Source organism: Selaginella moellendorffii, unplaced genomic scaffold (assembly GCF_000143415.4).
Source record: "Selaginella moellendorffii unplaced genomic scaffold, v1.0 SELMOscaffold_71, whole genome shotgun sequence".
Lineage (NCBI taxonomy): Eukaryota > Viridiplantae > Streptophyta > Lycopodiopsida > Selaginellales > Selaginellaceae > Selaginella > Selaginella moellendorffii.
Genome location: NW_003314332.1, coordinates 731,434 through 751,922, shown reverse-complemented (window position 1 = coordinate 751,922; position 20,489 = coordinate 731,434). Strand labels below are relative to the sequence as shown.

At 49.4% G+C, this 20,489-nt stretch overlaps 10 protein-coding genes, 1 long non-coding RNA gene and 1 pseudogene across 14 annotated transcripts; 6 read left to right on the top strand and 6 right to left on the bottom strand.

Annotated features, from left to right (window-relative positions):
* Positions 1–59: 59 nt before the first annotated feature.
* LOC9639789 (28 kDa inner dynein arm light chain, axonemal) lies at positions 60–1,248 on the bottom strand. Of its 2 annotated transcripts, XM_024659923.1 has the most exons (8): positions 1,158–1,248; positions 1,035–1,117; positions 890–971; positions 756–836; positions 583–669; positions 416–523; positions 294–341; positions 60–228 (listed from the first exon to the last, which is right to left on the bottom strand). In XM_024659923.1, exons 1-8 carry the CDS (start codon positions 1,245–1,247, stop codon positions 82–84), a joined length of 726 nt encoding a protein of 241 aa, XP_024515691.1. In that variant the 5' UTR covers position 1,248; the 3' UTR covers positions 60–81. The 2 variants fall into 2 exon arrangements, with proteins under 2 accessions (XP_024515691.1, XP_002986050.2); XM_002986004.2 differs by having other exon boundaries at positions 1,035–1,248.
* A 139-nt stretch (positions 1,249–1,387) lies between these two features.
* LOC9639723 (cell division control protein 45 homolog) lies at positions 1,388–3,409 on the top strand. Its single transcript, XM_002986068.2, has one exon. The coding sequence runs from the start codon at positions 1,497–1,499 to the stop codon at positions 3,291–3,293; it is 1,797 nt and encodes a 598-aa protein (XP_002986114.1). The 5' UTR covers positions 1,388–1,496; the 3' UTR covers positions 3,294–3,409.
* Positions 3,341–4,758, bottom strand: LOC9639788 (geranylgeranyl transferase type-2 subunit alpha 1). The gene is made up of 7 exons (XM_024659906.1): positions 4,607–4,758; positions 4,390–4,549; positions 4,163–4,323; positions 3,989–4,093; positions 3,716–3,940; positions 3,607–3,639; positions 3,341–3,556 (listed from the first exon to the last, which is right to left on the bottom strand). Exons 1-7 carry the CDS (start codon positions 4,720–4,722, stop codon positions 3,382–3,384), a joined length of 975 nt encoding a protein of 324 aa, XP_024515674.1. The 5' UTR covers positions 4,723–4,758; the 3' UTR covers positions 3,341–3,381.
* LOC9639787 (pentatricopeptide repeat-containing protein At4g21065) lies at positions 4,753–7,527 on the top strand. The gene is made up of 2 exons (XM_002986067.2): positions 4,753–4,796; positions 4,853–7,527. Exons 1-2 carry the CDS (start codon positions 4,780–4,782, stop codon positions 7,215–7,217), a joined length of 2,382 nt encoding a protein of 793 aa, XP_002986113.2. The 5' UTR covers positions 4,753–4,779; the 3' UTR covers positions 7,218–7,527.
* LOC112340827 lies at positions 7,228–8,466 on the bottom strand. Of its 3 annotated transcripts, none has more exons than XR_002990306.1 (3): positions 8,419–8,466; positions 7,727–8,360; positions 7,228–7,653 (listed from the first exon to the last, which is right to left on the bottom strand). It is a non-coding gene; the product is annotated as an uncharacterized LOC112340827 (long non-coding RNA). The 3 variants fall into 3 exon arrangements; XR_002990307.1 differs by lacking the exon at positions 8,419–8,466 and having other exon boundaries at positions 7,727–8,059; positions 8,117–8,399; XR_002990305.1 differs by lacking the exon at positions 8,419–8,466 and having other exon boundaries at positions 7,727–8,399.
* Positions 8,467–8,582: 116 nt separating this feature from the next.
* Positions 8,583–9,740, top strand: LOC9639722. Its single transcript, XM_002986066.2, has 2 exons — positions 8,583–9,132; positions 9,207–9,740. Exons 1-2 carry the CDS (start codon positions 8,651–8,653, stop codon positions 9,643–9,645), a joined length of 921 nt encoding a protein of 306 aa, XP_002986112.2. The 5' UTR covers positions 8,583–8,650; the 3' UTR covers positions 9,646–9,740.
* Positions 9,740–10,912, bottom strand: LOC9639786 (pentatricopeptide repeat-containing protein At4g02750). The gene has a single exon (XM_002986002.2). The coding sequence runs from the start codon at positions 10,910–10,912 to the stop codon at positions 9,740–9,742; it is 1,173 nt and encodes a 390-aa protein (XP_002986048.2).
* Positions 10,913–10,929: 17 nt separating this feature from the next.
* Positions 10,930–12,039, bottom strand: LOC112340842 (pentatricopeptide repeat-containing protein At4g02750-like). The gene has a single exon (XM_024659960.1). The coding sequence runs from the start codon at positions 12,037–12,039 to the stop codon at positions 10,930–10,932; it is 1,110 nt and encodes a 369-aa protein (XP_024515728.1).
* Positions 12,040–12,131: 92 nt separating this feature from the next.
* Positions 12,132–14,529, top strand: LOC9639721 (ubiquitin carboxyl-terminal hydrolase 6). The gene is made up of 17 exons (XM_002986065.2): positions 12,132–12,156; positions 12,215–12,366; positions 12,435–12,470; positions 12,521–12,631; positions 12,724–12,824; positions 12,875–12,998; positions 13,053–13,189; positions 13,243–13,287; positions 13,342–13,450; positions 13,503–13,591; positions 13,646–13,715; positions 13,770–13,850; positions 13,904–13,984; positions 14,052–14,085; positions 14,144–14,230; positions 14,284–14,358; positions 14,406–14,529. The coding sequence occupies exons 1-17, from the start codon at positions 12,147–12,149 to the stop codon at positions 14,462–14,464; spliced, it is 1,401 nt and encodes a 466-aa protein (XP_002986111.1). The 5' UTR covers positions 12,132–12,146; the 3' UTR covers positions 14,465–14,529.
* Positions 14,530–14,630: 101 nt separating this feature from the next.
* On the top strand, positions 14,631–15,571 carry LOC112340826. The gene is made up of 6 exons (XM_024659905.1): positions 14,631–14,812; positions 14,861–14,954; positions 15,009–15,163; positions 15,217–15,265; positions 15,315–15,411; positions 15,465–15,571. The coding sequence occupies exons 1-5, from the start codon at positions 14,650–14,652 to the stop codon at positions 15,376–15,378; spliced, it is 525 nt and encodes a 174-aa protein (XP_024515673.1). The 5' UTR covers positions 14,631–14,649; the 3' UTR covers positions 15,379–15,411; positions 15,465–15,571.
* A 1,417-nt stretch (positions 15,572–16,988) lies between these two features.
* On the bottom strand, positions 16,989–18,682 carry LOC9639785 (serine/threonine-protein kinase HT1). Its single transcript, XM_024659926.1, has 2 exons — positions 18,220–18,682; positions 16,989–18,135 (listed from the first exon to the last, which is right to left on the bottom strand). The coding sequence occupies exons 1-2, from the start codon at positions 18,405–18,407 to the stop codon at positions 17,061–17,063; spliced, it is 1,263 nt and encodes a 420-aa protein (XP_024515694.1). The 5' UTR covers positions 18,408–18,682; the 3' UTR covers positions 16,989–17,060.
* A 175-nt stretch (positions 18,683–18,857) lies between these two features.
* LOC9639720 lies at positions 18,858–20,417 on the top strand (annotated as a pseudogene).
* Positions 20,418–20,489: the final 72 nt, after the last annotated feature.

The following is a 20,489-nucleotide window of genomic DNA, read 5'->3' as shown; positions in this document are numbered from 1 at the left end:
TTGAGTGTTTCATTCCAGAAGCACTTTTAGGTAGTTCGCTGAACACTGGTGGAAGAAGAAGAAGAAGAAGCTGTGGGAGTTTCATTTCTTGGCCGGAGCAAGGAAGGCCTCAAGCTGGGCCTTGAGTTGCTTGTTCGAGCGAGTGTAGTACGCCACTTCCTCGGCATGCTTCTTATCGTCGTAAGCTTTCTTCTCGGCGTTTTGCTTCTCGGTCATCTCACACTTGTTCTGGGAGAAAGTTAAAAGAAACAAATAAATAAATCTGATGAACGTGAAAATTTGATCATCCGCACCTTCCACTCGGCCACTTGACGATCGAGTTCTTTGAGCTCTCCTTCGAGCTATAGAAAGATAACGTTTGAGTCAGCGCATGGATGCGTCTCAGCGCCTTGCAGTGCGTAGATAGATATCTTACTTGCTGAATGCGATTCTCCATGTCGGCTTTGCCGCATTCAGCCTGCAATGACTTTCTCAATCCGAAGGCAACACTGCTCTCGTAGAGTGTTTGATATGCCGCAATAGTCTGCCGCCAAATCACAGACGATTGTTTTCAAGAAGTGAACAGAAAAAATGAGAGCTTACCATCCTGAGCTCGTCGCGGATCCGAAGCAAAAGAAGCCCCCGCTCTGCACAGTTAACAGTCACTTGCCGGATCAACTCGTCAAAGCACTGCAAAAAACTTGAGACACAAAATAGTCACGCCGAGCGAAATCGCACCCCATAACGCAGAATACAAGGAGAACAAAAGCACCAACCTGAGCATAGAGCTCCTCTCGGATGGGACAAATGCCAGTCTCGCGTGCCTGCCGGCGTTGCAATTCTTGATCCAGTTTTTCCTGCCAAGAAAGCAAGCTCGAGGTTAGAATCCGGCACGAGCATCAAATCTTACTTGGAGATTTATAACGTCCAGCCGAGTCGCAGGCGTACTGGACACCTTCTGGATCCATTGCTGCCCCTCCTCAACCCATTGCCTGTGTGTAAGAAAGAAATATCCAATCAATCAATGCGATAGGGATGCCCCAAAGGCTACAAACCTTGGGGGTAGAATCGCATCAAGAATGTCGTCCGTTTGCTGTGTCGCAAGCGGCTTTGGCTCTGCCGGCGCTTGCTTGGAACCCTGGAAGGACGTAAGAACCCTATCGAGAGGGGGAGGATACCTTTCTCTTGGGGCTTGCGGCTTCCTTGGTGAGAATGACACTGGCATTCCCATACTTGAGCAGGGACGGCCACATATCCGAGCTCGCCATGGCCGCGCCAAACTAGGGTTCCTGTGAAAATGGCATACCGTTAGCTTTTTAAAAATTTCAATGTCATTGCCAGCGTGGCTCAATTTGAACAGCCCGCCCATTTTCCCGGGCATTTCTTATTCTAGGGTTTTTGGGGAGAGATCCCGGGGCGGGCGAGATCCATCCCATCCCATGATCGACAAGAAGAGAGGTGAGCTCCAGATCTTGGCCGCCACGGTCATGGCTAGATAGCACAGAGGGGGCCGGAGAATGGTGCGAGAGAGCAGCGGAGCTCACTTCTACCGGCGCCTCAAATCCGCCGCCTCTGCCGCCTCCTCTTGCCCTCTCCACATCCTCCCCTCAACGGTGGACGCCGATTCGGTGTGCGCGCTCAAGATCTTTCGCTCCATCCTCAACGCGGACAATGTGCGCCACTCGGTGTTCCCAGTGTCGAGGATGGCCGATGTGGGCAGCCGTGCCGCGGCCATCCAGGCGGAGGAGCCGCTGGTGGTGCTGCTCATCAACTGGGGAGGCACCCAAGATCTCCGGCGGCAGCTCAAGCTGGGGCCTAGGGTTCTTGTGTTTGTGGTGGACAGTCACAGGCCCATCCACCTCAACAATTGGAGTGATCACAACCAGCAGGTAACCGTGCTCTATGCCCGCGAGGAGGAGATGGAGAGGGACATTGTCTACGACTTTGATGTGGGCTCCCTCGCGGATTTCTCATTTATGACTGCTGCCAGCGATGGTGAAGAAGACGAAGACGAGGAAGAATCCGACGATGAGGAGGAACTCGATGGTGGTGGTGATGGTGGTGGTGACAAGCACAATAGCATGAGGAAAAGGGGCAGGGACAGGGACAACTCTTCTGATCACGCGGACAACTTGAGGAGAGATATGCGGAGACGGAAGAAAGACTACTACTCAACAGGGACGTTTCACGGGAGAGCTGCTGGGCGTCAAGTGTATGATATCTCTCACGCCTTGCACATCAACACCCACGAGCTTCTGTGGCTGGCATGCGTCTCCCTCACGGACCAGTTTGTTCACGAAAGGCTCACCATGGAGAGATATCAGTCGGGGGTCATGGAGCTGGACACTTACGTCAAGACCTCCGGCAACTCGGAGATGGTAACAAAGGTGACCATGAAAGACGGGACCGTGGTTAAGGCGCCAGACAGGTCTCGCATTACGAACGACGAGGAGCCACGGTTGATGCTGCTCAGAGAGTGGACGCTGTATGATTCCATGCTGTGTTCCTCGTACGTGGCCACCAAGCTCAAGACCTGGAGTGACGGGGGGCTTAAGAGGCTCAAGTTGCTGCTGGCCACCATGGGGATTGCGCTGGTGGAAGGCCAGCAGAAGTACGAGTATATGAGCGGAGAGACTCGACGCAGAATGAAGGAGGAATTCCAGAGGTCGTCACCGCAGTTTGGCCTGACCGACCTGTACTACCGTAGTTTCCAGAAGCTTCACGGATACAGCTCCGAAGTATCTGCGGCAGATGTTGTCTACGGGCTCACAGCACTGCTCGAGGCAAGCTGCGATGACCACGGCGGCCAGTTCATGCGGGCGTATTCGGCACTGGCGCCAAAGAGATGGCATGAGCTCCAGCAGGGAATGGAACTAGCCATCAATGTCCAGCGTGCGATACTGAGGCAGGGAAGCTTAGCGGTGACAAAGCAGGGATTCGTAAAGAACACCAAGATGTTCAGGTGGTTCAAGCTCGAGGATGGTCACGACGTGGAGCTTCTTGCTCGTCCCATGGCTCTCACCAAGCTCTGCTACTTCGTCATGGACGCTCTCCGGGAGCAAGGTGCTCGGAGCAAGCCGCTCGTCTGCGCCATTCGCTGTCCTCAATCGGACAAGGCACTCGTGGTTGGCGTCTCACACAGGCTCCGGCTGGGAGCTCAGATGGGGAACCGCTTTGGCTCCGTGTTCAAGACGGTGGCAGCCAACTTGGGTGTAGATTTCCAGCAGGATGGGTTCGACGCCGCGTGGATCCAAACAGACGCGGCATCCGTCGGTGCCTTCATGACACAGCTCTCCGAGAACCTCCCCAAGTAACTCTTCCGGTTACTTCTTCGACCGAGGGCTCTGACAACACAGATCACTAAAGATACCATTTTGTAACTCACATTCTTCGGAAGTTGTATCACAGGACACGAGCTTCTTCCTCTGTTGTTCGACTCTTTTGCAACATGTCTTTGTAATACGCTGCGTGTGGAGGGTCCGTTCGCACCAGTCGGTCGTAGAGTGAGACCACTTCGGCTTTGTCAACTCCAGGGGCCGAGCTTAGCAGCCGTGCGAGTGTCAACCGAGGAAACTTACTGTTGCAGCACAGGCTTAGAACACGCGAACACGGAAGGTAAGAACTCACCTTTCTTCTCCGAGGGTGTTCCTGGCCCAGTCACTGCACCCCAGAGAGAGAGAGAGAGAGAGAGAGAGATCGTCAACTTCAAAGGAGCAAAGATCTAGCTTGGAGTTACCTTGCGTCTTCCTCGGCTTCTAGCAGGTCCCTGCACATATCGATCTCTGTCCCGAGCCTATCTTGTTTGGACGAGTGGCCCAGGAGCCAGCTATGGTAGAACCAGCCACTCTGATCACACGGATCTGTGTATAAGGCCTGCTTCACAAGCTCAAATTCCTCCGAGAGAATCGACTCCTTGCCCTGCTCGTCTTTTATCTCCTTGAAGAGCTCCAGCAGCAACGCACTGCAAACCATAGAATATCAACGCTGTGCTTGCAGCGAGAAAACCAACCTGCGATTGTGCCAAGCGGAATAGTTGCTGAAGTTTTTGTTGAGTAGCGTCATGGTATAGTCGAGCTCTTGTTGCACGGGAACGCCCATGAGACCCACGATGTACCTGTTGGAAGAAAAAAAAGAGAGAGATCGCGAGTGAGAGACCAGACAAAGACACTGTTGTCACTTTAACCTGCGGTAGCTCCAGGCATTGAAGTTGCGAGCGTCTACTTTGAAGAGCTGCGCTAGCAGATCCAATTCGTCGTCCAGAGATGAAAGACCGAGAGCAATCACCCATTTCCTGTGGTGCCACGCAGAATACGACTTTATGTGTGCTCGCAACGCGTTCTCGGTCTACAAAAGAAAGCTCGGCTCTCGTGAGACATACGAAGAGGAGGAACGAAAGATTTCATTTCATACCACTTTGAGCTCTTGTTTGACGAGATCCTTGCGAGAATCCTCGTCGGGTTCGGCATCCAAGAGACTCTTGAGGGCGAGCTTCCGGAAGTTCCAAGCAGTGTAAACCTCTGGATTGAGCTCCACCAGCCGGGCGTTCTCTTCTAGAGCCTCTTTGGTGTAACTAGAAAGAAACAAGCTAGAGTAAATCAATCGATCGATCCAGGCTCACCGATCTTACCATCGCTGCTGGTGATTCCTCAGTACCGCAGAGAGAAGCAATTCGAAGCGCTCGGCCTTGGCTTCGCTTTCCTTGTCAGCTGCCGCAGTGGCCCGCGTCCTCGGTCGTCCATGCATTGTAAACAAGAACAAGAGAATAGGATTAGGGTTCTTCCGTGAGGACTTTGTTTGAGCATGACCAGGCATCACAGGTAAGTGCTCGCGCTCGCTAGCGATTCACATTTTTTCACTTCAACAATCTTTCCAGGATCGTCGTGCGCTTGTTTGGATCCCTGTCCACATTGCCCGCCGCTCCTGTGGTGCCCAAAGGAAAGAAGATGAAACGAAGGAATGCTGCGGAAGAACAAGCCAGGAAGAAAGCACCTGATTCGAAAGCAAACAAAAGAAAGGAGCTGGAGAAGAAGGAGATCTCCAAAGTTGCAAAGCCCAGCCAGGAGAAGAAGGAGATCTCCAAAGTTGCAAAACCCAGCAGCACTTCCCGACGACCAGGCAAGGATGATCTCAAGCAACTCAACATGACTGTGGAGCAATACCAGCATCGAATGTCCTCCTTGAGAGATTGTGCAAGCAAGGGAGATCTGGAGGGAGGAAGCCAGCTCCACCAGCAAGAACTCTCAGAACCAGGTGTGGATTCTCACGTTCTAATCGCTACGCAGCTGATCGACATGTATGGCAAATGCAGGGACACCGAGCAGGCCTATGCCGTGTTTGAGAGAATGGAGAGCAAGGACGTGATCGCCTGGAACTTCATGCTGGGAGCTCTGGTGCTGCGCTCCAAGGACAAGCTCCTCCCTCACGGCTTCCAAAGAGTGGAGTTTGGACTCGAGACTCTTCGACTCTTCCGGAGGATGCTGCTCCATGGCCAAGAACCAAACGCCGTCACCTTCACTCACGCGGTGAATGCCTGTGCCAGCGTCGCGGCTCTCAGCCTCCAGAAGAGGAGTGTCAAAGCCGGGCGGCTTCTCCACGAGCTGGCCGCGTCTCGGGGCTACGCCACCCGCGATACCATCCTGGGGAACGCTCTCATCGCGATGTACTACGCCTTCGACCAGCTCGACGCGGCCGCCAGAGTCTTCCAGGCCATGGCCTGCAAGAGCAGCGTGACTTGGACGCAGCTCATCGTCGCGTTCACTCGAAGTGGAGCTCCGGTGGAAGGAGTGGTGCTCCACCGGATGATGCAGCTCGAGGGCGGCGTCCAGGATCGAGCGAGCTTGGTGGCTGCTCTCGACGCTTGCGCAAACTCGGCGGAGCTGCTCTACGGGAGTGTGATCTACCAGCAGGTCCGGCTGGCGGGACTGGAGTCGGATGTTTGTGCCGGGACCGCGGTGGTTCACATGTACGCGATGTGCAACCGGATGGAGACGGCCACCCGGCTCTTCGAGAGGATCCCCGCCAAGAACGCCTACACTTGGAACTCGATCATCACGGCCTACGCCAGGCGCGGTGACTCGTACGAGGCCCTCCACTTCTTCGAGCGGATGGTGCAAGACGGGACCTCGCCCGACAAGTTTACGATCGTGGCAGCCATCGACGCTTGCGCCGGTCTCGTGGCTCTCGAGTATGGATCCCGGGTGCTCGAGCTCGCGAAGTCGGCAATCCAAGTCAAGGACGTTCTGGAGCTGGCGCTCGCCAACTTCTACGGCAAGTGCATGCTCTTGGAGGTTGCCAGGGACAAGATTGAGGGGATGGCGTACAAGACAACGACGAGGTACACGACGCTCATCTCGGCATTTGCCGATCACGGCTTTGTCACTGGAGCTGCGGAGCTGTATCACAGCTTGAACTTGGAAGGATTGCTACCTCATGCTGAGACCTTCACCGCGCTCCTCGCGGGCTCAAGCCACAAAGGGAGGCTCGGAGAGTGCCGGAGCTTGTACCACTCGATGATCACCGACTTTAACATCCGGCCTCGAGTGGAGCACCTGAGAATGGTGATGCAGCTGCTGGGACGGCAAGGCCGAGTCGCCAAGGTGGAGGATCTCGTCAATCACTCGCCGTTTCATCCAGGGCGGCTCGACTGGCTGAGCTTGCTGACGGCCAGCGAAGTTCACAAGGATCTCCCGCGAGCAAGGAGAGCGGCGAGGGAGATGCTCAAGCTGGATAGCAAGGACCACCTCCCCTACGAGATCCTTGCAAACATGTACGTGGAGGAAGGGATGCGTGCCAAGGCCGAGGAGATGATCGCCAAGATGAGGCGGTACAAGCAGCGGCAGTCGAGCTTCATCGAGATCCACGGCAAAGTTTACAGGTTTCTCGAAGGCCACTCGAGGAAGAAGCACGCCATGTCTCGCAAGCTCGAGAGGTTCCTGGAGCGAATGCGGTTGAGGATGACGAGCGTTGGCTACATTTTCAAGGCTAGCAGCGAGGGATTGATCAGAGGGAAGGTGGAAGCCGAGAGACACCACAGCGAGAGGCTGGCTGTGGCGTTTGGTGTGATCAAACTACCTCGGGACGCGATGATGCGCATTTGTAGCAAGCACCGGATGTGTGCTGACTGCCATGCCGTGATCAAGTACGTGTCCATGCTGTTCCAGCGAAAGATCAGTGTGAGAGATGGGAGCCGGGCTCATCTCTTTGAAGATGGCCTGTGCTCGTGCAGAGACTACTGGTAGCAGGGCACGATTTAAAGAGCACGGTGTAGGGACTCTCAATTTGACAGGCATAAGCTGAGGCAAAGAGCAATCCAAGTCCTTTGCGGTATTTTGCAGGAAGTTCACTGTAAGAGCTCCTGCTTGTCGATCGACCTCGTTCCCTGGGAAATCATTCAAGATGGTCATTCTGCAGCAGTATCATGAGATGAATCTTCACTACCTTCAGTTTGCTGTGGGCCATACTGGAATCCAGTCCCAGCATCCAGAAGCATGTGTTGACGTTGTTGATGTGACTTGAACCAAAGAACAGTAGTTGATGAAGTTCGCATCAGCGTTTGCAGTCCAGTTGACGCCATGCCAGTTAGTCTCGAAGTATTGAATCTGTTGGGTATGCATCAAAGACAGGTGCTGAGCTTTTTCTTGGGGAAGAACTTGCACCAACGCAATACTTATGTTCCTGTGAATAATGAAACGATCTTCGATATGAGCTCGTTGCTGCAAGCAAAAGTATGTAAGGTCACAGCGCTTACTTTGTTTGTTGACATGAATTCTTGCGAATGATGAAACTGTACTCATCGCTGATCCCATTGTGTTCCTGTAGTGCTCCATTAGCTGCGAGGCTCGCTCATCATTCGGCTTCTCAAACCCATGCCTCTTCGAGAACGTCGGAAGCTTCCGTTCCTCCACTCACTTTTTGAAGCCGCGGCCATCGACTCGAAGCAAATCGTAATCCGCCCTATGCAGCTCAATATCAATCATCTGGTTCCCGATGATTGGCGTGTGCTCCTCTTGCATGTGTCTGAAAGAAGCAAAGAATTAGGCTGGATCAGCATTATCAAGCAGCGTACATGCCTTCCTTTGCGCTGCAGACAAGGAACAACATCAACACGGCTGATATATCAAGGCTCTTGCAAGCTCACCAGCTTCTTTTGCAACAAGAATGAATGCTCAATCCAGAAAGCATTCAGATGTAATGTCACTATATTGGCTGATGATCTCCTTCCCCCTGAGAAGTGAGTTCAAAGTACCAACCAAAAACCTTTCGTTTGAAGACGAAGAATCCGTTTTCAATATCGGCCCGCAAAGATAAATAACCTGGAGTGGGCATCAACTTCTTCCTTGACAAGCATAGAGGCCACTCCATCACAAATAAGGACGTGAAGGCTGATACAAGTATTCATATGAGATGAGAAGCAAACAAAGGAAATAAGCCATGCATTACCTTTTAAAAAAGGAGCTACTTTGATGAAACACAAAATTAAAAGACCCAGGAAGCAGTGAACAAACAGTACCTGGATTCACTCATCTATGCACAAACAAGATCCTTCTTCTATTTGGCTGCTCAAAACACTGGGAGTGCGTGAAATATCGCCTCCATTCCCCTCAATCACACATTAGGGCTCTTCCGGGAGATCCGGGAACGAATATGCTCGGGGTGGATTAGGGCTAGCACAATGGCGTGCGTTTTCTTGCACAGCTTTGTGGCGGCGGCATCGCCGCATCAGCGCAGCGCCGCGTCCAGCGATGGCGCTCACGACTGCGTCTCCAGCAGCAGTAGCAGCGGCAGCAGCAGAGCTGCAGCGTCGAAAAGGTACTCATTGGACGCTAGAATCAGAGAATCCAGGATAGAATGCAGCAATCTAGTGGAAGAGAGGCAGGGCAGGAGCAAGAATGGGGAATGGCGGCCGCCCGTGGGATGGCCTCTTGTGCCGGGTGGCACTATCCCAATTCTCGACGAGGACGACTTGGATAGCCACAAGAGGAGCTTGCTGAGCTATGCCGTGGAGGTGCCTCCTCCAGAGCAAAAAGAGAAGAAGCGGCGGCAGCAGCAGCAGCAGGGAGACGATTATCACGTCAACGTAGGCTATGCGATCCGGAGCTTGAGAGACGAGCTCCCCGGGATGTTCTACAAGCCACCGACTTTCGACATCTACAGGTAAGTGAGCAAGAAAGAAAACCTTTGCTTGGAGTGGGCAAGAACGATCGATTTCTTACTCGGGCTATTTCCAGGGACGACATCACATTCCGGGATCCGCTCATCACTTTCAGTGGCATTGCAAACTACAAGCTCATGTTCTGGGGGCTCAGGTTCTATGGCCGCATTTTCTTCAAGGCGATATGGATAGAGATCCAGCGCATCTGGCAGCCACGGGACAAGGTGATCATGGTGAGATGGACAGTGTATGGGATTCCAAGGGTGCCGTGGGAAGCTCGTGGTCAATTCGACGGCACCTCCGAGTACAAGCTGGATTCGGACGGTCTCATCTACGAGCACAAGGTGGACAACCTCGCCACGAACACTCCTACAAAGTTTAAGGCCCCGGGAGTGCTCGACTTGGTGGTGGGAGCAGCACAAACTCCCACGCCTTCGTACTACATGGAGCGATTTACGTGGGTGAGATACTACTTGGTTCTCAGGGGCACGCTTGTTGCCGCGTGCTTGACTTGATTCGATCGAGCATCGAGCAGCAGCGGCGGCGGCGGCGGCAAACACTTGTATCTATATACGTTTCGGTATGTATAAATTTAGTCGTTCGACGAGCTTAAGACGTGGTCAGTAAGTTGGATAGCAGTACGTAGGCCGGAGAACGGGAAGAACAAGCCGACGAGGCTGCGAGCTTTGCAGCCCGTGCTCCAGTGTTTGCGTTACCGTGCACCTCCGAGGCAGCGAGAAGCGTTCTCCAGGCAACACCGAGCTCGGCCAGTGACGCTCCGCGGATCGCTCTCTCGGCATCGTCTAGCCTTCCCGCTCGTCCGAGCAGATCGACCATGCAAACGATGTGGCGCGTGGAAGCTTCGAGGCCGAAGTCGGCGATCATAGTGCGAAACAAGCTCCAGGCAGCGTCAAGCCATCCGGAGCGGCTGCAAGCACACAGCAGCGCAGTGAAAGTGATGTCGTTGGGACGGACACCTTGTTGGCTCATCCGCTGGAACACCTCAAGCGCAGCAGAGGTGTTTGATCGGCTCTGCCGCTGCGCGTATGCTGTGATCATGGTGTTCCACGACACCAAGTCTCTTCTCTCGCGCATCTCGACGAACAGAGCCGTGGCCTGTGCCAAGCTCCCGCATCGTCCATACATACTCAGCAGCGAATTCTCTACTCGAGCGTCAAGTTTGGTGTCGGGCCAGCAGTAGTGGTCGTGTGCAGCGTAACCGAAGTGAATGGCTTGTCCGTCGGCTATGGCGGCAGCATCGGCGCAGGCATCGATGGCCGCCACCAGGGTGACTCTGTTGATCCGTTCGCCTTCGAGGTTCATGCAACGATAGAGATGGAGAGCTTCTTCCGCTCGACCTGCTTGGACGTAGGACGTGAGCATGCTCGTCCACGAAACCACGTCTCGAGCAGGCATTCTCTGGAAAACTTTCAAGGCTTCGTCCGCCACATTGACGTGGAGCAGGGAGTTCCACGACTCCATGTCTCTGTCCGGCAAGCTTTGCAACATCTCCTTTGCTTGGACAAAATGCCCGTGCCGGGCATACGCCATCAGCATCACCGTGGACGAGACTCGGTCGTGCACGGGCATTCGCGTCTCGAAGATTGTCTTGGCGGTCTCCAAGAATCCCTGCTCGCCAAAGCACTTCACAAGCTTCGTCCACGATTCGAGATGGTGGTGGTCGGGCAGGCTGTCGAGCATGGCAAGAGCGTTCTCGAGATGACGACTCGTCACGGTTGCTGTGATCCTGGTAGCCCACGACAGCGGAGTGTGCTCGGGCATTCTCTCAAACACTCGATTCACCTCGTCAGCTGGCGTGGCCCTGAGAAGAAGATCCCACGTCTCGACGTCTCGCAGCTCCATTCCATAAACAGCGCGCGAGCCCGGTCCATCTTCCCGGCCTGGACGTGGATTGCCATAGCGGTGTTGCTCGACGCGATGGAGTGCTGCGGCAAGTTTTCGTGGAAGAACTCGGACGCCCTTCGCGAGAGATCCGTGTGCCTGGCGTAGGCTGCGAGCATCATGGTCCAAGTAACGTGGTTGTGGAGGGGCATTTTGTGGAAGAAGATGTTCTCGCTCTCTTGGATATCCTCATTGCCATCGCGATGGAGAGCGAAGCCTGCAAGCAGTGCAGTCCACGAGACAAGGTCGTGTAGCTGTGGCCTTGCCTCGAATGCTACTCGAGCCTCGTCAAAGCAGCCATGGCGAGCCAGTGAAGTCACTAGTATTGTCAAAGACGCGGCACTCCACCCCGGCATCATCGTCTCGAAAAACCTCTCCATTTCGATCACGTCGTCTCTGGCACCAGCGAGTGCCTCGAGCATTGCGTTCCAAGTCGCTATGTCACGGTGACGCATCTCGTCAAACAAACGCTTGGCTTGAGGCAAATGCCCGGCCTGAGCATATGCTGCAATGACTAAGTTTGAGCACGTAATATCCCTCTCTGGCAATGCTTGTAGAAGATCGCAAGCGTCGCCTAGATCTCCAGCTGATAAAAAAGCTGCGATCATAGCACTCCATGAAACGGAGCTGTGCTCTAGCATAGAATCATAGACATTCTTTGCATCTATGACATGCCCCTTTCGGGCATATGCGGTGATCATCACGTTTGCCGCCACCAAGCTCCGGGGTGACATCGCCGCAAAGAGTTCTTGGGCCTCATGGAGGAATCCATTGCGAGCGTAGGCAGAGATGAGAAGGTTCCAAGAGAAGGTGTTGGGCAGCCGGAGACTGTCGAAAACTTTGCGGGAACACTCGGGATGCCCGCATTTGCCATATGTTTCGATGAGGAGATTTCCCAGATAGAGGCTCCCGCTCGATTCCTTTGCTCCCTCCCATTGCCTGTGGAGCTGCCTGGCCTGATCCAAATCTCGACACGATCTAATCGCAGAGGCCAGCCCATTGTCCATGCGATGCCATGCCCGTCTGCTAGATCCAAATGCGCTCCATCCTTAAAGTTTTTACCTCGAGCAAACTTGTCGACCTAATTCCCCAGAATTTAGGGTTCTTCGTGACAATGCCGTCAGGTCGATTTCGCGCTCGCGCTCTCACTCGCTCGCTCACTCTCGTCATTTCCCTGCGCAGTTACCGTCAGTGTCAAGTGGCAGAAGGAGCTGTTCCCCTCTGTGGAGATCGACACGGAGCAACCGCCCTACGTTTTCAAATGCCAGCTCTTCGATCTCACCGGAGTTCCTCCAGACAGGCAGAAGATCATGGTCAAGGGCGGCCTGCTCAAGGTAAGCTGCGCTTCACTCTATTTCTCGTTCTCTCAGGCTTGCTGAGCTCTTTGTTGGTGTCAATAAAGGACGATGGAGACTGGAGCAAGCTTGCTGTGAAGGAGGTAGCGTTACGATTTTTATGTCTGTGACTCTGGCCATTTCTTTTCCTCAGGGACAGCGATTGATGATGATGGGAACTGCCGAAGAAGCTCCCAAAGCTCCGGAAAAGAGCACACTGTTTGTGGAAGATTTGCCCGAGAACGAGCAAGGAGTGATCGAACAGGTTGGTGGTTTTGCTTATCTCATCTCCTTTTTCTTTCGACACAAAAAGTAATCATCGCCATTCGTCTTGGAAACTTATCTCCCTTACTAAAGGGATTCACAGCAGGATTGATGAACCTGGGCAATACGTGCTACATGAACTCAACCATTCAGTGCCTCCATTCCGTTCCGGAGCTAAGATCCGCTCTGAAAAGGTTGGTTTTGGTCTTACGCATCCACGACTTTGTGATGTGTATGCTTGCAGCTACTCCGCGGGAGCGGGGACTGACATGGACCCGTCATCACATACTCTAACGCTTGCAGCGCGTGACCTCTTTGGCGAGCTTGACAGCAGCCACAGGGCAGTGGCTCCTCTCCGCTTCTGGACGGTACTCTAGCATTGCTACGTTGCTCCTTGATATACTCATGGCTCCCTATTGTAGCTGTTGCGAAGCAAGTTTCCACAGTTCGCTCAACAAGCCAACAATGGAGCTTACATGCAGCAGGATGCGGAAGAATGCTGGACGCAACTCGTGTATACACTTTCTCAGCGTTTGCGGCCATCTTCTGGAGAGACCAGGTCCGCGTTTACTTGTCACTGACTGATGTGGTATTTCTTAATTTCTCTACCAGGGAGGCGACACTAAAGAATCTGTTTGGTGTAGACATCTCAAGCAGGTGAGTCATTTTCTGACATGTTCGGATACACATGTGATTTTATTCTTTTTTCAGAATCAAGTGCGCTGAAACTGAAGAGGAGACCGAAGAAGCTGAAACTGTCTACTCTTTAAAGTGCCACATTTCACAGGACGTCAATCATCTTAACGAAGGCTTGAAACAGGTTCGCATTACTTGAAGAAACAGCTAGCGAACGCTGCGCTGTCCGTTTGCAGGGGCTAAAATCCGAGCTCGAGAAAACGTCGCCTTCTTTGGGTAGATCTGCAGTTCACAGCAAGGAATCCGTTATCACGCGTCTTCCTCAGTACGTGGGTTTTATGATTTATCAATTGCTCTAAATGTGCACTGTTTTGTTCAGATACTTGACTGTGCAGTTTGTTCGTTTCTTCTGGAAGCGGGAAACGAAACAGAAAGCAAAGATCTTGAGGGTAAGTTTTGGTTTTAAACATTTGCTTCAAAGAAAATGTCCTTTTAACGTGCAGAAAGTCGATTATCCATTAGTTTTGGATGTCATGGGTTTTTGCTCGGAGGATTTAAAAAATGAACTGAAGGCACCACGCGAGGTATTTGCGATTCTGCTTGCATGTCGTTAACATCCTTGTCTGTTCATTTACAGCTTTTGAGAGAACAAGAGGACAGAGAAGCTGGACTTAAAGGTAAGAGAAAGATTGAAGATGGACCAGCGCCTTCGTCTATGGTAACCTTCCCTCTTTTTCTTTTTGGAATTATCAGCATCGGAGTTACCTAACCTCTCTCATGGACAGGATTGGTCTACCACTGAGCAAGGGAGTCCAACAGGTGAGAAGGGGGTCGGTGAAAATCAAAGGAATTGCTCACAAGAGTTATTTACTGTCAGGCATATACGACTTGGTGGCTGTTTTGACGCACAAGGGACGGAGTGCCGACTCGGGGCACTATGTGGCTTGGGTCAAACAAGAAAATGGCAAGAGATACCGGACTTGTCTGTGGTAAACTTGTGTTTTTTAAATGTTTCAGGGAAATGGATCGAGTTTGACGACGATCGCCCAATTCCACAACGGGAGGAAGACATTACAAAACTCTCTGGAGGAGGTGAGTGAGCTTCCGAAAACAAGACGCCACTAATTGGGTTCTCACAGGGGACTGGCACACAGCCTACATTTGTTTGTACAAGTCGAGAGTCCCCAAGAAAGAGTGATCGATCAATGGACACGGACTGTATTTTCCTTCTTTCTTTTTCATTTTAGCCTGACTTTTGTTTTTTTTTTGGTTTTCTAATTTGGTGAATCAGGCTTTTCAGCAATTAAAATAGAAGGATTCCTCAATTGATTCTTCTCTCAGAATAAATACCCTAGGGGTTTAGGGTTTAAGCTTTTTCGATTGATGGGGCAGACTAGCCGCAAGAAGGAGAAGCAAGCGGCTCGTAAGCGGGAGACAATTGTGTACAAAGAGAATGTGGGAGGCAAAGTCCAGGATATAAAGACAACAGGACAAGCTTTATACAGTCGGGCTAGGATGGAAGCCCTTTGCATCATTTGTGAGAAAGGTGAGTTATTTGTTGCAAGTTTGTGTTTGAGTATTAAGTGTGTGGCAGATGGGTACGTCTTCATCCCTTTGCTGCACCAAGATATGCCGAAAATGTTCCACAGTTCTGTGAAGAACTCATCTGGTCACATCTATGTTGGCAAGTAAGTGCTAGATATATATGCTCTACCGAGTTAGTCAAACCTTATCTGGATTAGCATGTGGAGCACTCTGAAGATGACGGATTTACTCAAGCTTGCTACTAATGAGTTGCAAGACCGGCGTGCCAAAGATCCTTCCATCCAAAGCACTCCAGAGGATATACTTAGGCAGGCTCATAAGCTTTGGCGTGCAGAGGAGGAGAGAAGGAAAGGTAGGTTCTTCATCAACTTTCTAAAGTGCGGTATATTTTAACAAAATTTCAAGGTGTTGTAGAGCTTGCTATCGACTCTGAGAGCTTGATGCCTTCTCCTTGGTATGTAGTTTTTTTGTTGTTACGGGAGTTTACTTCTTTTATATTTCAGCACTCCCGTTGATGTTACCACTTCTGTGGGTCCTCACAGCAGCTCTTCTATGTTAAACACTTAAGGAGATGAGAATGAGCTGAATTGGGAGTAATGGGTATGCTAGAAACTTTTGTTTGTCAATTTTTCATATTTCTTTATTGTTTTCAGCTGTGCAGTGCGATAGCTTAATTACCTTGATTACAAAAATAGTTTTCAAAGTACCATTCAGATATTTCCTGGTTTCAAATAAATACCAAAGTCTAATTATGGATGCTTATATTTAGTATGGACAGGGATCTTTTCTGGTGGAAGGTAATGTTCTATAAGGAAAAATGTAATAGAGATTCATGCCTTAGAAATATGCTACTAACTAGCATTTAGTGTAGGCACTAAAATAAATTCTGATTCAACAAAATCTTAATACACATTTTCAGAGTTTGTGTCCTTGAAATTATTCAATATTATTGACAGTATCTATCCCATTCTAGTCATGCACATCCCTCAATAAATGTTTGTTGCGAGCTATGCAAGATTTTTTCCATTTTATAGCTTTGTTCATTGCAGTAAGATTAATGATTTTTAGATGGAAAAAACAAATGATTTATTATAAATGTATGTGAAAAGACTAAAAATTTCATATGGTAAAAGATTAAAGGATAGATGATTTGGTCTTGATTATGATATTTAGAAGAAAACATGAAAAATAAAAATTTAAGATACTGTTTAAAACTACAAATAATAGTATTAACTCTAACCCTGCAATTTATTTGAGTTGAAAATGAAAAATTTTAAAAATTTATTTAAAACTAAAATATAATTATAGTAATTACCTATATATTTACTACCTCAAAGATTATTACCTATTATATTTATATATCTTTGAGGAGTAATTACCTATATATAAGATCTTACTATATAAAATAATAATATAAACATAATATTTAACTGCTGTAAACTTTTCAAGAAACTCAATAATAACAATTTTTATAACTTTAAATCTAGACATCTTGGACTATAAAATATTTTTTTATTGAGCCTAAATATAGTTAATTTTTATAATCTTTATACTTAAGATATTAATATAGAATATATTTCCACTTTAGTTTTTGTATAGCTATTTTGCGCATGAGAAAAAAGGTTTATATGCCATATTTTCTAATCACAAGAAAAAAAATATGACAACTTGTCTAGATAATGCAAATCTTTATTAATTATGAATTTCTATGGGTAAAGATAAAAAATTTGCCACTCATAATGACCACAAAGAGTTTAGAATAATAAATTAAGATTGTGGTGAATTTTTTTTTTTAAATTTTTTTTTGTGTACTTTAAGAAAACTTTATCCTATATTATAATTTTATCTAATAAAATTGAGATAGCTTAAATATTAAATTATATATAATTTAATATTTTCTATATATTTTAATAGTTTTCTCCTGATAAACCCTAAAACCAATTTTTAACGTTAGAAATTGTTTGATGAAAATTTATCATTATTTTACAATCTCTGTGATTGTGGTTCTCTTAGAAGCATTCATTTTAACAAACTCCATACAAAACTTTATATTCTAAGATAACCTTGAACCGAGGGAATATTTACTTTACTTTTTGAGCATGAGCATGTCAACCAGTACCAGCATACAAGATTGCAGGGATCTGCCTCCGGAGCCAAATGCACTTTCAAGAAATGGATGATCTAAGATCTAAGCTCTTTTATTATAATTTTCTTCACACACTGCACCGAAATATGAAGCACTTCAAATTTCAAATCATCTCTTCGGGAAGGAGCTTGTGGAGATCATTGATAATGTTCTCGAGAGATGGTCTGTTATCAGGCAGAGGATCTCTACAGAGCTCAGAGATTCTGCTGAACTTGCCCAGTTCACCTGCTTTGCATTCCACAGGGAAGTCATCCAAGAGGGCAACATTTTCGTCCCGATCTCTGGTAAGTTTTCGGTAGTTAGTGTATTTGGCGAAAGGAAAGTTCCCAGTGATGAGCTCCCAAATCACCACTCCCAGTGAGTAGATGTCACACTTTTCATCAAAGGCAGGTCGGTGTCTCTGAACTTGCTCAGGTGCAGCCCAGCGGACTTGCTCGTCGTTCATCCACTTCTTGGCACTTGGCTCCAGCTTGATCCTTCCCTGGTAGAAGCCAAAGATCTTAGCGTGCTGAAGGTCACCGCTAAGAAATATGTTGGAGCTGCGGAAATTCTTGTGGACCACACCGGCCAGATGAGAGTCTCTCATACCTCTTGCCAGCTCCAGAGCGATCTGTCTCTTTACTCTCCAGTCACTCATAAAACTCCCCGGGTTCTTATTGATCAGTTCGTCCAATGTTGTCATTTCCTCGGAGGGCCTCTCAAAGACAAGATAAGGCTTGGACTCACCATATGGAAAGATGCCAAGAAACTCAAGTATGCACTCGTGAAGGCTTAGTTTCTCCAGGATCGCAACTTCCTTCTTTGTCTCGTGTGACTGCACTAGGATGACTTTCCGTGACACTGAGGAGCTGTTGTCGGTGAGCGTCGCAGATATCATGTAGTCCCCGGCCAAGGCTTCACCCACGGTCACAACGCCCTGCACGGCTGTCAAATATTCTACGGGCTCCTGGCCCTTGACCAGCTGCTTTATCTCCTCAATAGTTCGTGCTGTTCGTGCTGTGTTGGCCTGTATATGGGCTATGATCTCGTCTTTGTGCTCATGACTGCAATCATACGAGGAGATGTGGAAGTTCAGATTCAAGCAGCTGATGCAGCGATTGAGGCGCGCGTCGAGGTCGTCAAATTCGTCAACAGTGAGAGCGTGGCACGAGAAGAAGAAGCTCACCGCACTCGTCTTGCTGTGTTTCTCGACAAGACACACGCAGTCTTTCATCACAACTAGCAGCTTTTCTAGATTAGCCTGAAGGTTGACATCGTCGTACCTGTATGATCTGCTCTCGAGGGCGGTGGTAACCATGTTCACCTTGTCTGCCATCGCCTGGCATCTGCCTATGCTGTTGCGAGCAGCACAAGCAAGCTTGATCAGAAGGTCGGCTGTTCCTCGAAGATCTCCTCGAAGAGCTCCCAATGCTGCACTAGCCCCTGCGGCGACCAAGCCCTCAGTCGCCATATCCCGGTGAATCAATCTTCACACATATTTTATCCACATCACTCTCCTAGTATAGTAATCTGGCCGGCCACAGCTCAACACGTGGCGCCCGATGCACGAAAACGGGGTTTTGCACGTTATAATGGGCTAAAGTGACACTGGTGATAACGGTGTCTAGTTTGATTGAGCCCTAACTGAGTGCTGACGTGGCAAGTGGGCGAGCTGAAGAAAGAAGTGCATAAGGTATTTTGTAATGTATTCTAGTGCTTCAGAAATAAATCTCTCTTAATTTCTTTAGTTTCTTTGCTGATGTCTATGTATAGAAGCGGTCTCTGTTTGACCACTACAACGTTGGGTGGGGCGGTGGTGGAATATGCGCTATCTGTTGGGAGGGAATATGCGCTTGCTCGTCCTCTTTAAAAGCTTGCCCTAGGTCTCCTCTGTTCTAGGGTCTCGAGCGATCGAAGAGGGAGAGCCATGGCGCTCATGGTGGAAGAAGCTCGTGGATTGGCGCATCTCGACGAGGTTGTCAAGGCTGGTAAATCGGTCGTGCTCCATTTCCGTACGCCCTGGTGCGAGGCCTCCAAGCAAATGGATGTCGTCTTCGAGCAGCTCTGTGCCGACACTGCACCGCGGGCCAGATTTCTCCGGGTTTGTATACAATACTTCACCGGTTAATACTTCACCGATTTCTCGGATCGCATTTTATTTTTATTTATTTATTTTTTTCTCGATTCGCTGCTGCTTGTCTTGTTTTTTTTGTTTCTCTTTCATCTTCCACGTTTCTAAATCGGTCACATTTTTGTTGTGGAGTTGTGAATGGCAAGTCTCATTCTTAAGTGAGTCTGGTTGTTGGTGGTGCTATTTTTTTTTCCCCTTCTCTTCTGGATCTTGCAGTGCCGTATGCCATGTCTCGCTTGACAGGGCGTGTGCTCGATTTTCTCTTCTCTGATTTGCCTAGACTTGACTAATAAACATCCACCAATTATTGTACTCACAGGTTGAAGCCGAGGAGCATCCAGAAATATCCGAAAAGTACAGCGTTTCTTTGGTGCCTTACTTCGTTTTTATAAAGGTAGAAAAGGAAAAGTCACTCAATCGCTGCATTTGGTCGTTTTTTTCTTACTATTGTGTGCTGTTTGTGAGGGTGTGATGTGATAATGGAGATGCACAAGAGTGGGGAGCTGGGAGAAGCTCTTGCGGACGCCAAGCTAAAGTCGCAAGAGAATGGCAGCAAAGCTCACGCCAATGGATCCGACAAGGGACCGGAGGAAACTCTCGAGGAGCGTCTAAAAAAGCTTATCCACTCGCACGACGTGATGCTGTTCATGAAAGGGAGTCCGTCGGAGCCAAAGTGCGGTTTCAGCAAGAAAGTTGCGGGAGCACTCGAGGAGGTGGGAGTTCCTTTTGGCTCCTTCGACATTCTGAGCGACGAAGAGGTCCGGCAAGGCATCAAGTCCTTCTCCAACTGGCCAACGTTTCCGCAGCTATACGTCAAGGGCGAGCTGATAGGTGGATGCGACATCGTCATGGAAATGCACAAGAGTGGCGAGCTCAAGGAAGCTGTGGGGGCGACAGAGGAAAAGGAAGACATCAACAGCCGGCTGAAAAAGCTGATTCACTCGTCCCCGACAATGCTTTTCATGAAAGGGACGCCCGAGGAGCCAAAGTGCGGGTTTAGCAAGAAGGTGGCAAGCGCACTCAAGGAGGAAGGCATCGAATTTGGCAGCTTTGATATTCTCAGTGACGAGGGGCTCAAGGCATTCTCAAACTGGCCAACTTATCCTCAGCTCTACCTCAAAGGCGAGCTTATCGGGGGCTGTGACATTATCATGGAGATGAAAGAGAATAAGGAGCTCAAGGAAGCTCTCGCCAGCTAAAGTTCCATCGTTTCAAGCGAATCGAATCCAAGCCAAGAGAAAGAAAAATAAAACCAAGATGTTTGTATTCTTATTGCTGCTACTCTTTTACTTCCACTGCAAGTGGAAGTGAGGAACGCTTCGTGATTATCCAAACTCACTCTTTAACTTTTGAGTTTGTCACTTAAGTTCGCTTTTTTAAGAGGGCAACATTTTCGCTCCGATCTCTGGTAAGTTTTCGGTA